Source organism: Moschus berezovskii, chromosome 3 (assembly GCF_049115385.1).
Source record: "Moschus berezovskii isolate FMDL1 chromosome 3, NW_MosBer_1.0, whole genome shotgun sequence".
NCBI classification, from domain to species: Eukaryota; Metazoa; Chordata; class Mammalia; order Artiodactyla; family Moschidae; genus Moschus; species Moschus berezovskii.
This window is the reverse complement of record NC_142462.1, coordinates 92,459,366-92,475,949: the sequence shown is the minus strand read 5'-3', so window position 1 is coordinate 92,475,949 and position 16,584 is coordinate 92,459,366. Positions and strand designations below refer to the sequence as shown.

The window sequence follows — 16,584 nt, the reverse complement described above, 5'->3', positions numbered from 1 at the left end:
CTTTTCTCAACCGAACACACTTTTACCCACATTTCTAAAGTGCTACAGAGCAACCAGCAGGGCAGTGTGATAAATGGGGATGGTTCAGAGAGCTACACAAGACAAGATTTACCTTTCCATGACTTAAAAAAACAGGGGAAAAAAATATGTATCCTGCACTTTTGGTTTGTATGTTTAATTTATATAGTACATGAATTTCTCTTTTCAACTAACTTTCCATAAATATTAAAATAGTAGAATATCTTTTCTAAAAGTTCTCAAAGTAATCATCAGATTTCTTTACTATTAATATTTAATAGAAAAATAAAACCAAGCTACCAAGTCTATTATTTAGGCTAAAAAAAAGTTTTTTTCAAGAAAATGTAGAAATATTTTAATTTACATATCATATTACAATGAATCAACATGGAGTCAAAATCCACAATTACACATTCCTAAAAATTCTGACCATCAATCTCAGAATAATCAGTTTCTGTACAAAGATTTACAGCTGTCTGATATACGTAGTTTTTCCTCAGTGTGCTACAGAGTTCAAAGGTTCTGCTCGAATATTCCCCAAATCAAGTGCAGAATCTGTCTCTTCATCAATTTCTCCAATGACTGCACTGTTAAGGAGAAGGAAAGAAAAAAATCAGAACAATCTCATTTCTGACTAAAACTGAGAGGAGATAGTAAAAAGAACTACTAGTTAAGTGAAAAACATTTTCATAAGGTAGTGAATTGTACATTAAAGTCACAAAACTCAAACTGAAGGCAACACTGTTAGAGGAACGAAGATTAAAGGATGAACTGCATACAGTGTGACTGGTCTTTAAAGGGAAGAGTTTTTAAAGGAAAGTCACAAGTCTTTAAAAGAAAAAAAAACACATATGGGATAGATAATGGTATAAAACCCCAGAGTTTCAATTCTGATTTTCACCGAATACTATTGGAGAAGGGGATGACAGAGGATGAGATGGCTAGATGGTATCACTGACTCAATGGACATGAGTCTGAGCAAGCTCCAGGAATTTGTGATGGACAGGGAAGCCTGCAGTTCATGGGGTCGCAAAGAGTCAAGACACGACTGAGAGACTGAACTGAACTGAAGGACTATTCTGGGAATGGGCAAGGTACGGTGGGGTTGGGGGAGCATCAAAAAATCACTACTAAACAAGCAAATAAAATTTCTATTATTTGAGTAACTTCAGTGAACATATCCATCAATATAATATCTATTAGTTTCCCTTTCATGGTTTCTCAATTTACGCAGTGTAAACCCAACAACAAAAGAAGTGCAATTCTTCCACACAAAGATGACAAAACAGATATTTAGGTATCTAACAAATGATATTTGATGTGAATGACTTGTGACTGACTAGGGTTAAAAGTCAGCAAATTTTTTCCTTGATTCAACACTAACATAATACATATAACGTTAATTTCATTAATGCCATGCTGCTGCTGCTGCTGCTAAGTCACTTCAGTCGTGTCCGACTCTGTGCGACCCCAGAGACAGCAGCCCACCAGGCTCCCCCATCCCTGGGATTCTCCAGGCAAGAACGCTGGAGTGGGTTGCCATTTCCTTCTCCAATGCATGCAAGTGAAAAGTGAAAGTGAAGTCGCTCAGTCGTGTCCGACTCTTCGCGACCCCAGGGACTGCAGCCTACGAGGCTCCTCCGTCCATGGGATTTTCCAGGCAAGAGTACTGGATAGGTAACTAATATCTCTAGCTGGATATAGGTATTGTTACATTCAGACAAGGGGACATGTTTGAAACATTATTCCATAAGAGACTGGTTGTTCAAATTTGTCTGGCTTTACTGAAAGTAAATTCTACAGATAAATATGTTACACAGAGTTTGCCTGATTTTGCTTTAAACTATATAGTCTTCAGTTCTCTAATAAATGAGAAATACCAAACTGCAGAAGAATATGTTCAGTTTTCTCAATATGAAACAAATCAAGACCTTACTTCCATCTTTAAAAATCTAGTGTCATTTAAAATCCTTATGGATGAGACTGGAGTGCTGAAAAATGTTTTAAAACCAGTTCTTCAAGGAAAAGGGGCCGACTGATTCGCAGTGTTAACTGATATCCATAGTGCAAAATAATCCTACTACAGCCAATTTTAAGCTACCAACAAGACATCAGTCAATCAGCTTGTAAAATTTTCCAAAATATTAAAATCTGCTTTGGTGAGCAGTATAAAATGGCTCCAGCACATCACTGGGACTACAGCAATGTTTTAAATTTTTTAAAAATGAAGTTCAAAAAAAGAGAAAATTTTTTTAAATTAAAATAAATTAAAATAGGAGGAATCATCTTAAACTCAATTATTATGCAGAGCCTCAGTACAATCAGTGTGTTCTGATCAGGAGACCTGGGCTCTACCTGCCATTCTTTACAGCTCACTTCACCTAAATATTATCTCTATAGGATATTTTATAAACCTCTGGTTTTGATTAAAGATCAAATAATTTATCCATCTAAAGGTGATTTTCTTCCATATTCTACTTGTCCAACAAAGTAATCTGAGATGCTAATATATCTTTCGCTGCCTTCCAGACATGTTTTAATTTTAAACAGTACTCACTAGTAAAGTGATTCAACAATCTTCCAGTCTCTGTAACTGCACTAATACAGCAGCTTCTAGCCACGTGTTACTATTAAAATTAAGTACAATTAAGTAAAATCTAAAATTCATTTCTTCAGTCACACCAGCTACTTTTCAAGTACCCAGTGGCCACACACTTGGTTAGTACCTACTACAGTGGACAACGTAGATATACAACAGATATGTAACATTCCATCATCCCCTAAAACTGTATTGGACAGTATTGCTCTACACTGTTGTACTTTTCTTATACTGTTACCACTAAAATATATCTTCTCAAGCTGTCATATCAGTGTCACAAGTTAACTGAGGCCACGACATAAACATGGGACAGCTTAAGTGTGCCAATTATACTAAAAATTAAAAGAAAAAATGGATAAATTCAGCTATGTTATAAAGCATTATTTAAATCTGTTCACAAAGAGATTTCAAAGACATTTTCAAACTCTAGCCCAGAGGTGTATTTATGTTCCTCTGAAATTAGGGATATTTTGGAAGAATATTTTAAGAACCTCCTCCAGAGAAGTATCCAGTGTTAAGGCAGGGCTCTTTCTGGACCCTATTCAGGCTATTTAACTATTAGAAATATGGACAAATCTCAGTAGATAGAAATCTCTTCTCCATACAGCAAAGCAGTGCACCTGTTGTATATTGCTGTGTGTTAGTCACTCAGTCATGTCCAGTTCTTTGAGACCCCATGGGCTCACCAGGCTCCTCTGTTCATGGAATTCTCCAGGCAAGAACACTGGAGTGGGTTCCCATTTCCTTCTCCAGGGGATCTTCCTGACCCAGGGATTGAAGCCAGGTCTCCTGCATTGCAGGTGGATGCTTTTACAATCTGAGCTACTTGCCTTAAAAAAGACATTTTACTTACACATTGTCGCCTCTTACGATGTATAACCCTAATACCACTTGTTCTACTCCCTGTGAAGAGCTGAACACTCGTTCATGGCTTTCATCCAATATCAAATTAATGGTCTGGTCAAAGCCTTTCAGTGTTCCCTGTAAAGAAAATATTCAAGAGAAAAAAGACAAATTATCTGAATGTGTAAATTCAACCACATCATTTTAGCTGCCAGGTATTCCAACAGGAGGACCTACTTTTAATATACATACAAGTTTACTATAAAATATCTCTTTATGACCAAGAGTACTCTTGGCACAAAACTTACCTTTTGGTTTTTTAAGGGGGAGGGGGGTACCAAGCCTCTGCTAGTGCGCAGAGCTTTTGAGAATTACAAAGGACCCCATGTACTAGTTCACTTCCAAGGAAGTAGCATAAAACTTCAGGCTGTCCAGAAGGGACTATTCTAAAGATACAAACTAAAACAAGGAAAACTTAAGGGAAATACTCCTATACACAGCAGCTATAGTAATGTAATAGTATCATACATGTTACATGTCAGTAAACATGCTGACCAATCTCTCATTATCTCAACCAATCTCTACCCTTTGTGGTAGATATTATATGTATTCCCACTTCAGAGAAGAAAAATTGAGGCACAGAGAAGTAATCTCTCACGGTTTCATGGGTGGAAATTAGCAGAGCTAGAATCCAAAACATGAAAGGCTAGCTTCAAAGCAAGACCACGGAACTTCTACGTTACACTACTACGAACAAACAAATATAATTTACTACTTTTCAGAGATTCAAATCAATCCCATAAACATATACAAACTTCAACTGGTAGTAGTAATAGCTAAGGCTAGATGAGTACTTAGTACTTGCCAAAGTATTCTATGGGCTGCATATGGATTTACTTATTTAATCCCCCTAATAACTCAGTAACAGTAGACACAAATATGATCACAACTGGAAAGTTCTAGAACTTGAAGGAAATATTCAGAATTTTACAGAAGAATCATGGCTAATAAAGGAAGACACAGGCATATTACAACACAGTACCTCAGATGTTATTTCAGTTTCTGAAGAACATCAACTTGGTTGGTTAAATCTCTTATTAAAGCTTCATGTTTTAAAACTCAAAATATGTAAAATTAGACCAAGATAAAGAGAAAATGTTAACTTAAAATTTGGAAAAGAAGCAAAATGTGGAGCATTTACTAAACTAGTTAGCAAATAGTTGTTACCACACTCATACATAGCTTCGTGGCTTCATCTTACAAGTAACTATTTTATCAAGTTTCAATGGACAGAGGAGTCTGGTAGACTACAATCCATGGGGTTGCAAAGAATTGGACACAACTGAGTAGACACACACATTCCATCAAGTGGGCTCTCCTGCTGGCTCAGCATCAAAGAATTTGCCTGCCAATGCAGTATATGTGGGTTCAATTCCTGGGTTGGGAAGATGCACTGGAGAAGATGCACCATTCCAGTATTCTTGCCTGGGAAATCCCATGGACAGAGGAGCCTGGTGGGCTACAGTCCACGGGGTCACAAAGAGTTGGACATAACTTAGTGACTCAACAAATTCTATCAAGTGAACTATGTGTCAAAGGAATACAGAACTGCTGAACTTTAGTTCTCAAAATGTTCTTTTTAAATGGTTTTCCTTCTATAAAGTTAAAACAAGTTTCCAATTTATCATCTATCCTGTTAAAAAAAAAAATTAAACTCGAGGTTTCCACAAACTAAAAAACTATTTGCAAATATTAATAGCGATAGGCTTCTCAAAGTTGAGATTAAAATATTTCAAACTCTCTTAATTTGACAAAATACAATGTGAGGTACCTTAAAAAAATAAAACCGTGACTGCCCTCTTGATTAAGGAAGCAAGGCCACTGGCCTTAGGCTTTGGAGTCAAATCCAGTTTAAATCCAAGTTTGGTTCTGCCACATACATTCATATGACTCTAGGAAGTGACTCTTTTTATGATCCAGGTTCTTAGCTTAGAATGCAGGGCTAGTTCTTCTTCACAGAGTTGTACTAGGATTAAGTGATATAACACATGTGACATGCCTGGTACCTGACATATGTTTAATAAATGGCAAAGTCTGACACTTAAGGACCCACTGAGAAAAATCCCAAGGATTAAAAAGAAAACAAAAACAGAATTGCAGAGTGGGAGGACAGAAAAACAAATTCTATGAATTATATAAGACAATAAATTTTAGCAGCCTTATTACTTTTTTGAAAGTTAACAATCATGAATTATAAATGAAATTAAGCAGCCAAAAATCATGGAATAAATGCCTCAGATCAAGGAGAGAATCCAAGACTTTTCTGGAATTAAAATGGGATACAGTGATAAAAAGGAAAAATGAGATGAAATAAACTTAGATATTCATCATAATTTATTCTACAGAAACACGAGATAATACAACCTAAGACTATCTTAAGATTAACACCGTACATGTCTTAAAAATGTTCATTATATAGAGGCAGTATCTAAATCTTTAAAAAAAAGTTTCTAAGCGCACACACACAATTTAAAAAAACAACTGTCTGATTCATGTAGTAGATGTCAGAGGACTGAATGGGGAAGGAAATAAAAGATGAAGGAAGATAAACACAAAATATAGACAGATATCTGCAGACTAGACCAGAAGTTCTCTGAGGGCAGATTCTGTTATTCATCCAAGCTGAAGAAGTCTTGTATGTAACTTACAGTCAATGTTTATTAATGAAAAAAAAAAAACGGATTGGCAGCTATTTATCAAAGAGATAAAGAGCTGAATCATAAGAAAACTGCAATGCAGGTGTATTCTGGTGCCTAGGCACTGGAAATCAGAGGTTGTACATAAAAATTTACAACCAATTAGCCTACAAGAGTGGGCTTCCCAGGTGGCACGTCAGTAAAGAATCCACCTGCCAATGCAAGAGACGCAGGAGATACAGGTTTGATCTCTGAGTTGGGACAATCCTCTGGAGTAGGAAATGGCAACCCACTCCAATATTTTTGCCTGGAAAAGTTCATGGAGAGAGGAGCCTGGCAGGTTACACTTCATGAAGTCACAAAGAGTCTGGGACAACTGAGCATCACAGGCAGAAAGGCCTAAAAGAAAGCAGAGAATGAATACACCAAATACTTACCACAATCATTCTCCCATCAGAAGTAATGACAGCAACAGTTCCTGACAACTGAATCAAGGAAAGCATTTCTGAGGGAATGCAAACTGAAAACTTAAAATCTGGTATGGAAATGGTTTAAAATTACTAGGGGAAAAGGTGACAGAATTAAGATACAGCTATTTAACACAGCCACATTTACAACATAAAACTGTATGTTTTTAATTCTGTGACAACTACACAATCTAAAAAAGGAAATATAGAAAAAGAACATCCTTTTTATGAGATCAGTGTATTTTATCTTAAAACAGCTGGGCTGTTTGGTACTCATTTTTAATGGGGGAATATTGCAAATATGAAAATTGAGCAAGATATTTTTCCTTTTCTTAAACCTGTTTCTTCATCTCTGAAACGAAAATTGGATCAGTGCTAAACTATTCAATGTCAAATGATTTAATGTACGTTAAGACACTGTCTTCCAGGACCTGCCTTGTGGAATTCAAAAGAAACTATAATCAATATCACAAGTACCAATATGCTTATATCATTTAAAAAGAAAAACCTTTAGCATTCCACTTTTGTCCCAAATTTGTACATGAGAGCACAACGTAATGTTTCTGTCCCGAGACTTTAAAATGGTGCATAGAGTACTATTACAGGAGCTTTTAAAAGTTATTTGCCCCACAAGGCGATCTATTACAACATGAAGCATTATTTTAATTACATCAACAATAAAGTTGAGATTTCAACTGGTAAAGGGGCAGATACTCAATTTTTACATCATCTGTAAAGTTTTTGCTATTCCCCGAAAACTGAGCAAAGCCTATGAATAAAACAAAATAGATTTACGAGTCCACCGTCGCACCTGGTAAACTGTTTATCTTATTCCCAAACGTGAATGTATAGGCCCGAGGGAAGTGGAAAGGGTGAATCAATAACTGATTTCTATAGCGACACGGAAAAGATCGGAATAATTGTGTCGGTTTTGCTAGGGTTCTCCCTCAAATTAAAAGACGCCTTGGGCCCGCAGGAGCTGCGGGTTCCAGCCCCAGGGGTGAGCCTGATGGGTCCCAGATCTTTAACCTCTGTATCCCCACCCCGGGCCCCAAGCCCGTCAGTGGCCCGGTGCCCCAACCGCCCGCCGATCCCGACCCCTGGCCCTTCCAGCACTGGTCCACTCCGGGGCAGACGTGGGCCTCACCAAGGCCTTGGCTAATGCCCGCGGCAGCCGGCTGAAGGATACGGTTGATGTAGTTCTCCAAGGCGGACGTCATGATACGCGACCTGGCAACTGCAAACACAACAGCCCGGGCGACCAGATGAGCTAGAAAGGACCGCCAGGAAACAGCAGCCTCTCCCGCCGACTGGCGGCAGCAAATACCGCGAGAACTACCGCAGGGCGGCCTCCACGAATCAGAGACTGAAAGAAACCGGCCAAGCATTCCCGAGATGCAAAGCGACGACGACCTTAATGCGCGTGTGCAGTATGTTTCTGCAGTGTTTCTTGCGGGTCGTCTTGAGAGAACTAAAGAGAGCGGGCGGTGAAAGAAAGAAAGAAGCTCCTTGAAAAAGGGGAGAAGGTGGGCGAGCGCGCTTCATAGCGAAATGGAAGGCTTTAGTGGCAGAAGTTACTAAGGGGAAATGTTGAGAGAAGATGGGGAAGGCAGGAGAAAACCTAATGAGGTGTTTTTGTCCCAAGTAGAGCGATGAGGGCTGTTCTGGTATGAAGTGTAGACGCCGGGATGTGGAATCCCTAATTTTGTGCTACGGAGGCCGAAAGTTAACTTTTTAGAAGCTAAACGACCCCGGACAAAGTTCCACAAGTTGTAAACGTATGGTATACATATCTGGAGAAGTCAGTAGTTAAAAAGCATGTTTGCATTTGCTTCTAAAAGTGCTGTATAGTGTTAACCTGCAACTATCAAACATTGTTAATCATTATTAATGGGCTATCAGTTCAGTCCCTCAGTCGTGTCCGACTCTTTGCTGCCCCATGAATTACAGCACGCCAGGCCTCCCTGTCCATCACCAACTCCCGGAGTTCACTCAAACTCATGTCCATCGAGTCAGTGATGCCATCCAGCCATCTCATTCTCTGTCGTCCCCGTCTCCTCCCACCCCCAATCCCTCCTAGCATCAGACTCGTTTCCAGTGAGTCAACTTGTCGCATGAGGTGGCCAAAGTATTGGAGTTTCAGCTTTAGCATCAGTCCTTCCAATAAACACCCAGGACTGATCTCCTTTAGAATGGACTGGTTGGATCTCCTTGCAGTCCAAGGGACTCTCAAGAGTCTTCTCCAGCACCACAGTTCAAAAGCATCGAATACAAATGTTTTTGTTGTTAAAAAAAAAATTAAAAATGCTGCAGGGGCGGCCTTATCACTCATTTATTTTGTCGCTCGATCGTGTCCGAGTCTTTGCGACCCCATGCACTGTAGCCTACCACGCTCCTCCGTCCATGGGATTTTCCAGGCAAGGGTTCTGGAATGGGTTGCCATTTCCTTCTTTAGAGGATCTTCGGGACCCGGGGACCAAAACCGGGTTTCCCACGTTGTAGGCTTGACCGTCTGAGCTACCAGGGACTGAATCCAAATGGTAGAGTGTGAGTCTCCCTTAGGGAACAGTGTTTTACCACACCACAAAGTCTCCCTCCCCTCAGGTTATAGAATCAGTTACTTTTAAAAGGCTGGCAGGCCCACTGCTTATTCCTGGAAAGGACTGATTCTGAAACAGCTTGCTAAATAAGCAGCAGACTAGGTTGTAGTCCTGCTGTGCTATGAAGTTGTGTATCCTTGCACAGGTGACATCAACTCATCTGGGCCTCAGTTTCCTTAGATTCTACCCCATTTATCATTTTGGACATTTATGTGTGTTACTACAAAACATATTTATTTTACTTTGGTACTCTAGATTCAAAAGATTTGAAGTTAGACAAGAAAATCCATGTACAAAATACCAGAGTTATTTTTCCTTTGTACAAAGTTGCCTTATGATGTCAGTTAGGGGTGCTGTTTCTTTTTTTTCCCTCCTGTCCATCTCCCTCACCATCCCACCCCTCTAGGTTGATACACAGCACATTTTTGAGTTTCCTGAGACCTACAGCAAATTCCTGTTGGCTATCTATTTTACATATGGTAATGTAAGCTTCCATGTTACTCTTTCCATACGTCTTACCCTCTCCTGCCCTCTCCCCATGTCCATAAGTCTATTCTCTATGTCTGTTTTTCCATTGCTGCCCTGCAAATAAATTCTTCAGTACCTTGTTTCTAGATTCTGTATATATGCATTAGTATATGATATGTATCTTTTTCTGACTTACTTCACTCTGTGTCATAGGCTCAGGTTTCTTCCACCCCATTAGAACTGACTCTAATGTGTTCCTCTTTATGGCTGAGTAATATTCCATAGTGTATATTTACCACAACTTTATCCATTCATCATGTCAATGGACATCTAGATTGCTTCCATGTTCTAGCTATTGTAAATAGTGCTGCAATGAACAACGGGATACATGGGTCTTTTTATTTTGGTTTCTTCGGGGTATATGCCTAGGAGTGGGATTGCTGGGTCATGTGGTGGACTGTGAAGAAAGCTGATCGCCAAAGAAATGATGCTTTTGAACTATGGTGTTGGAAAAGACTCTTGAGAGTCCCTTGGACTGCAAGGAGATCCAACCAGTCCATTCTAAAGGAGATCAGTCCTGGGTGTTCATTGGAAGGACTGATGCTAAAGCTGAAACTCCAATACTTTGGCCACCTCATGTGAAGAGTTGACTCACTGGAAAAGTCTCTGATGCTGGGAGGGATTGGGGGCGGGAGGAGAAGGGGACGACAGAGAATGAGATGGCTGGATGGCATCAACAGCTTGATGGACATGAGTTTGAGTGAACTCCAGGAGTTGGTGATGGACAGGGAGGCCTGGCATGCTGTGATTCACGGGGTCGCAGAGTTGGACACAACTGAGAGACTGAACTGAACTGATGGTGGTTTATTTCTAGTTTTTTAAGGAATCGCCATACCATCTTCCATAGTGGCTATATCAATTTACATTCCCACCAACAGTACAAGAGTGTTCCCTTTTCTCCACACTTTCTCCAGCACTTACTGTTTGTAGACTTTTTGATGATGGCCATTCTGACCAGTGTGAGGGGATATATCATTGTTTTTGATTTGTATTTCTCTAATGATGAGTAGTGTTGGGCATCTTTTCATGTGTTTGTTCGCCATCTGTATGTCTTCTTTGGATAAATGTCTGTTTAGGTCTTCTTCCCACTTTCTGATTGGGTTGATTGTTTTTCTGGTAATGAGTTGTATGAGCTGCTTGTATATTTTGGAAATTAATCCTTTGTCATTTGTTTCATTTGCTATTATTTTCTCCCATTCTGAGGGTTGTCTTTTCACCTTGCTTCTAGTTTCCTTTGCTGTGCCAAAGCTTTTAAGTTTAATCAAGTCCCACTTGCTACTTTTGTTTTTATTTCCATTACTCTAGGAGGTTGGTCATAGAGGATCTTGCTTTGATCTATGTCATCGAGTGTTCTGCCCATGTCTTCCTCTAAGAGGTTTATAGTTTCTGGTCTTACATGTAGGTCTGTAATCCATTTTGAGTTTATCTTTGTGTATAGTGTTCAGTTCAGTTCAGTCGCTCATTCGTGTCCGACTCGTTGCGACCCCATGAATCACAGCACGCCAGGCCTCCCTGTCCATCACCAACTCCCAGAGTTCACTCAAACTCATGTCCATCGAGTCAGTGATTCCATCCAGCCATCTCATTCTCGGTCTTCCCCTTCTCCTCCCGCCCCCAACCTTTCCCAGCATCAGAATCTTTTCCAGTGAGTCAACTCGTCGCATGAGGTGGCCAAAGTATTGGAGTTTCAGCTTTAGCATCAGTCCTTCCAGTGAACACCCAGGACTGATCTCCTTTAGAATGGACTGGTGTTAGGAAGTGTAATTTCATTCTATTACATGTAGTTGTCCAGTTTTCCCAGCACTATTTATTGAAGAGGCTGCTTTGCCCCATTGTATATTCTTGCCTCCTTTGTCAAAAATAAGGTACCCATAGGTGCATGGGTTTATTTCTGGGCTTTCTGTCTTGTTCCACTGGTCTATATTTATATTTTTGTGCCAGTACCATACTGTCTTGATGACTGTAGCTTTTAGTATAATCTGAAGTCAGGAAGGTTGATTCCTCCAGCTCCATTCTTTTTTCTCAAGAGTACTTTGGCTATTCAGGGTCTTTTGTGTTTCCATATGAATTGTGAAATTTTTTGTTCTAGTTCTGTGAAAAATGCCATTGGTTTTTGATAGGGATCACATTGAATTTGTAGATTGTGTTTGGTAGTATAGTCATTTTCACAGGTGTGCTGTTTCTTAACTGAAGAAGTGAAGGTTTAAAAACTCTTGCAATGTCAGCAGTTTTCTTCTGAAAAGCATCTGTTTTCATTACAGCACACTCACAAAATTACCTACAGATCATTCCCAAATGCTTAGTATTTTATATACTGAAACTTACTTTGACCTGTTTGAAACCACATGTAGTCAGAAATTAGGTGGTGCATGTCCCAGTTTTTTGTTTGTTTGTTTGGGGGGATGGTGGTGGTGGTGGTGGTAGTAAATGCAAGTGCAGTATATTTTGTAAATTAAAAGAAAAATGAAGCTATCATGTGATGTGCAGATGTTAGATACTGAACTAAAAGAAAACCAAAGTACTATCTAGTGATAAATGTGGTATCATTAGTAAGGAGTTTTTAAAAAGTATTGTACTAAGTTTGAGCAAACTCCCACAGATAGTGAAGGCCAGGGAAGCCTGGCATGCTGCAGTCCTTGGGGTTGTACAGGACTGAGCGACTGAACAACAGCAGCAAATTATACTAAGTATTTAAAATGTATAACCCATGTAGTGTTTCACCTCTTAGAGTGTGTTTATATGTGAAAATGTTTATTAACATTATATAGTAACTTACAGAACTAATTTCATCATAAACTACATACCTAAACTACAAGTTCAGTCGCCAAGTTGTATCCGACTCCCTGTCCATGGGATTCTCCAGGCAAGGATACTGGAGTGCATTGCCATGCCCTTCTCCAGGGGATCTTCCTGACCCAGGGGTCAAACCCATGGCTTTTACATCTCCTGTATTGGCAGGTGGTTTCTTTCCCAAGGGGCACAATGAAATTTTGAACTTAAATAAAACATATCAAAGTGCTACTCATTTGAATGAAACTGTGTCACTGTTAAAACATCAAAGTATGCTGGAATGCTTTTTATTTTACTAAGAGCACTCATTTTAGTCCATTAGTTCTGAATTCAAACTTTGAGCAGAAAACTTTTTCTTTTATATTTAGTTCAGTTAAGATTGGCTCAATATTTTGTCTCTCCCAACCCATTCATGAATCTGTCTCTCACTTGTAATCCAACTACATGTATCTAGAACTGCAATCAAGATTTATCAAGAATAGGGCCGAAAAGAAATGGGAAAGGGTAGAGAGGAGTTCGCTAGATGTCTGACTTTCCTGAAGTTACTTTCCATTAGTAGAAACAAAAGTGTATAAAATCAGTCTCTGTCTGGTTAATTCCCTTGAAAGGCAGGACATAACTCATTTCCCTTTGTATCTTGTTCTCTTTCATTAACCCAAAGAATCAGACTCATGGTAGATTCTGAGGAAACTGAATCTGAATGGTTCATGGGAAAAAATGACAATAATAGAAAATTAAAATATTACTTTTAATCTAATGTATCTTTTATTTGTATCAATTTGTATTCCTACAAGTTCCAAAAGTGTCAACCAATTAGCAATGTATATTAAATAGATCTTTTCTAGGATTTTCCAAGGCAGAAAAGGACATAAATAAACCCTGATTTCTCCTTACAAAGAAATTCCTGAATAGGTACAGAGCTTTATTTATAAGCATGAAATAATTAGTGTATGGAAAAATAATAAATATCCCAAATTGTAAAGAAAGATAATTGATGTGAAAACATTAGTTCATTTAATAGTGTAAATTACAAAGTGTTTTTCATATATTATGGATTTTTTCCTTTTAGGTATTAAAACACATTTTTTATGCCATTTTTAAGATTTGGGAAAAAGGTGGCTCAGAGGTTAAAGCGTCTGCCTCCAATGCGGGAGACCTGGGTTCAATCCCTGGGTCGGGAAGATCCCCTGGAGAAGGAAACGGTAACCCACTCCAGTATTCTTGACTGGAGAATCCCATGGACGGAGAAGCCTGGGAGGCTACAGTCTACGGGGTCGCATAGAGTCAGACACGACTGAGCAACGGAACTGAACGGAACTTGCTACTTGAGAAGCAGGTGTAGGGTTTTGATTAAGAACACTACCTCAGGAGCTAGCCTGTTTGAATTTGGATCCAGTGAGCCTCTGAGTGGATTACTTAACCTTTACCTCAGTTATCTTATCTATAAAATGGAGAAATGATAGTACTTACTTTTTCAAATTGTTGGAGGACTAAAAGTAATTCTTATAAAACCTGGGATGTAATGAGCACTCTATTAATGTCAGTTCTTATTGCTCATGGACATAGATTATATCACAGGTAACCTTTTACTCAGTCCCAGGGCTTGTACTACTAATTTTGCTCACTGTCTCTTTTTTTCTGATTGGACAAATTGAGCAGTATGCATTTTAATTGATTCAGGAAGAAGAAGGTGGATGTGTGTTGGAATCTTGGACCATTTTATGAAAAAGCCAAGACTTAAGTTGTAGCTTGAGGAAAAAGTACAGATGCACTTTAGGAAAATTAATCTGACTTTAATTATTTAGAGAGGTAAAAAGTGAGGATTAGAAGACTAGCAAGACGATGTGAGTTTCTGATTTGTAGCAGCAGGAGTAGAAAGGCAGAAAGCATGTGATTCAAAGATAATGGTTAAGACAGGCAGAGAGGCAGCCAGCAAATCAAGGGCAGCATAATGATAGTGGTTGGTGAATCGGAAGAATGGCAAGAGTAGGGAGACCCAGGAAAAGACAGAGCTGCTAGTAAATAAAGTGGAGGGGGACCAAGTTGTAGAATTGTGTAGGTGTGACACACACTGTGCACCAGACAGTGGTGAGGTCACCAAACATACCGGCTACACCAGCTGTGGCATGCGCTTTATCCTAAAGATCTGGAGAGCCAGTCTATCTCAGGAGCCCCACTGTGTCATTTATAGGTTATTGTTTGTTGTTGTTCAGTCACTAAGTTGTGTCTGACTCTGCGACCCTGTGGACTATGGACTCTCAGGCTCCTCTGTTCATGGGGTTTTCCAGGCAAGAATACTGAAGTGGGTTGCCATTTCCTTTTCCAGAGGATCTTCAATAATGCATATTAATGAAATACTTAAATATATTTTTATGCATTCTTTAAATTATTTATATTTTGGAAATTTGAAATGGTAAAACATTTTGGCTACAGTGTGAAGTACATTCCTGAAAATCCTCACATTCAAAAAAAAAGCTCACTTAAAATAACAGACCTTAAGGAAAAAATGGGTCGGGGAAAGACCACTCAAACCCTGAACAACTGAAATAGAGCAGTGGTTCTCAAACTTTGCTGCTCATTGAAAACACAATGGGAATATTTGAAAACTACTAATGCCCTGGCTCCCACCCCCAGACATTCTAAATTAAATGGTATGAGGGGAGAGCCTAGGCATCAGGATTCTAAAAGGTCCACAAGTGATGGTAACAGGCAGCAAAGTTAGAGAACCAGTGGACAGCATTAACAGAGACAATAACAGTCCAAATGAGAAGAATACATTTAAAAGGACGTGATATGTGAAATTCCTGATAAGTAAAGAAATGCTAGGGCTTCCTAGGTGGCGCTAGTGGTAAAGAACCCACTGCCAATGCAGGAGATGCAAGAGACAGCGAATTCGATCCCTGGGTTGGGAAGGTCCTATGGATGAGGGCATGGCAACACACTCCAATGTTCTTGCCAGGAGAATCCCATGGACAGAGGAGCCTGGCAGTCTATGGTCAGTTGGGTTGCAAAGAGTCGGACACAACTGAAGCAACTGAGCACTCACGCAATGAGATGCTATAGTAACTTAGAGAGCTATACCTTTAAAAAAAAAATTGGAGGTGTCTTGACAAATGACAGTTTATGGAAGAGAGACACTGCTAAATGATGGAAGCAAGGGCAGAAGAGCATCACCCTCAAAAGTTGCAGACTCTGCACAAAATTAGAGATGCCAGAGACAGATGGCTCTGACCTGTTGTCTGTTGTTTCTTTTCTGCAGATCTAGGAGAAATGCAAAATAAGCACTATTAAAATGGAGTACATGGCTGAGCTAAGCTGAGGGGACAGCGGGATGCCATAGAGTGAAAAGGTGTCATTTGGGTACCATATTATTCCAGGCCAGGAGTAATCCATCAGTCAGCCGTGTGACTTTTAGCTGTTGGTTCTTGGTAGCACAGGACATTAAAGTGCTAGGAAAAATTACCTACATACCAACCTGCTTTCTGCACTATTCTAATGTTATTCCCCTATTTAACAATCACATGTGAGCTGATTTATACCACACAAAACAGTGTTCTAACACAGCAGACTGCTACTATTCAACTGCGTATCTGGTCTTTGACTTTGGTTCAGTTCAGTTCAGTTGCTCAGTCGTGTCCGACTCTTTGCGACCCCATGAATCACAGCACGCCAGGCCTCCCTGTCCATCACCAACTCCCAGAGTTCACTCAAACTCATGTCCATCGAGTTGGTGATGCCATCCAGCCATCTCATTCTCTGTCATCCCTGTCTCCTCCCGCCCCCAATCCTTCCCAGCATCAGAGTCTTTTCCAGTGAATCAGCTCTTTGCATGAGGTAGCCGAAGTATTGGAGTTTCAGCTTTAGCATCAGTCCTGTGGCTTGGGCTGTGTGCTCATGTCTGACTCTTTGGACCATAGCCTGCCACGCTCCTCTGTCCATTGAATGTTCCAAGCAAAAATACTAGAATGGGCTGCCATTTCCTTCTCCAGGGGTCTTCCCGACCCAGGAATCGAACCCACATCTTCTATATTGTATCACTGAGC

The 16,584-nt window shown here is 39.7% G+C and overlaps 1 protein-coding gene across 1 annotated transcript; it reads right to left on the bottom strand.

Annotated features, from left to right (window-relative positions):
- Positions 1 to 346: 346 nt before the first annotated feature.
- LSM8 (LSM8 homolog, U6 small nuclear RNA associated) lies at positions 347 to 7,953 on the bottom strand. Its single transcript, XM_055421164.2, has 4 exons — positions 7,813 to 7,953; positions 6,594 to 6,634; positions 3,471 to 3,598; positions 347 to 605 (listed from the first exon to the last, which is right to left on the bottom strand). The coding sequence occupies exons 1-4, from the start codon at positions 7,841 to 7,843 to the stop codon at positions 515 to 517; spliced, it is 291 nt and encodes a 96-aa protein (XP_055277139.1). The 5' UTR covers positions 7,844 to 7,953; the 3' UTR covers positions 347 to 514.
- Between the last annotated feature and the right edge of the window lie 8,631 nt (positions 7,954 to 16,584).

Bases quoted from the DNA above. Each gene is read 5' to 3' on its own strand.
- LSM8 (XM_055421164.2), bottom strand. From the start codon at position 7,843: ATGACGTCCGCCTTGGAGAACTACATCAACC. The intron at 3,599-6,593 runs GTAAGTATTTGG...TTTTCTTTACAG, and splicing joins CTGATGGGAGAATGATTGTG to GGAACACTGAAAGGCTTTGA. The intron at 606-3,470 runs GTAAGTAAAATG...TCTCCTTAACAG, and splicing joins ATCGTAAGAGGCGACAATGT to TGCAGTCATTGGAGAAATTG.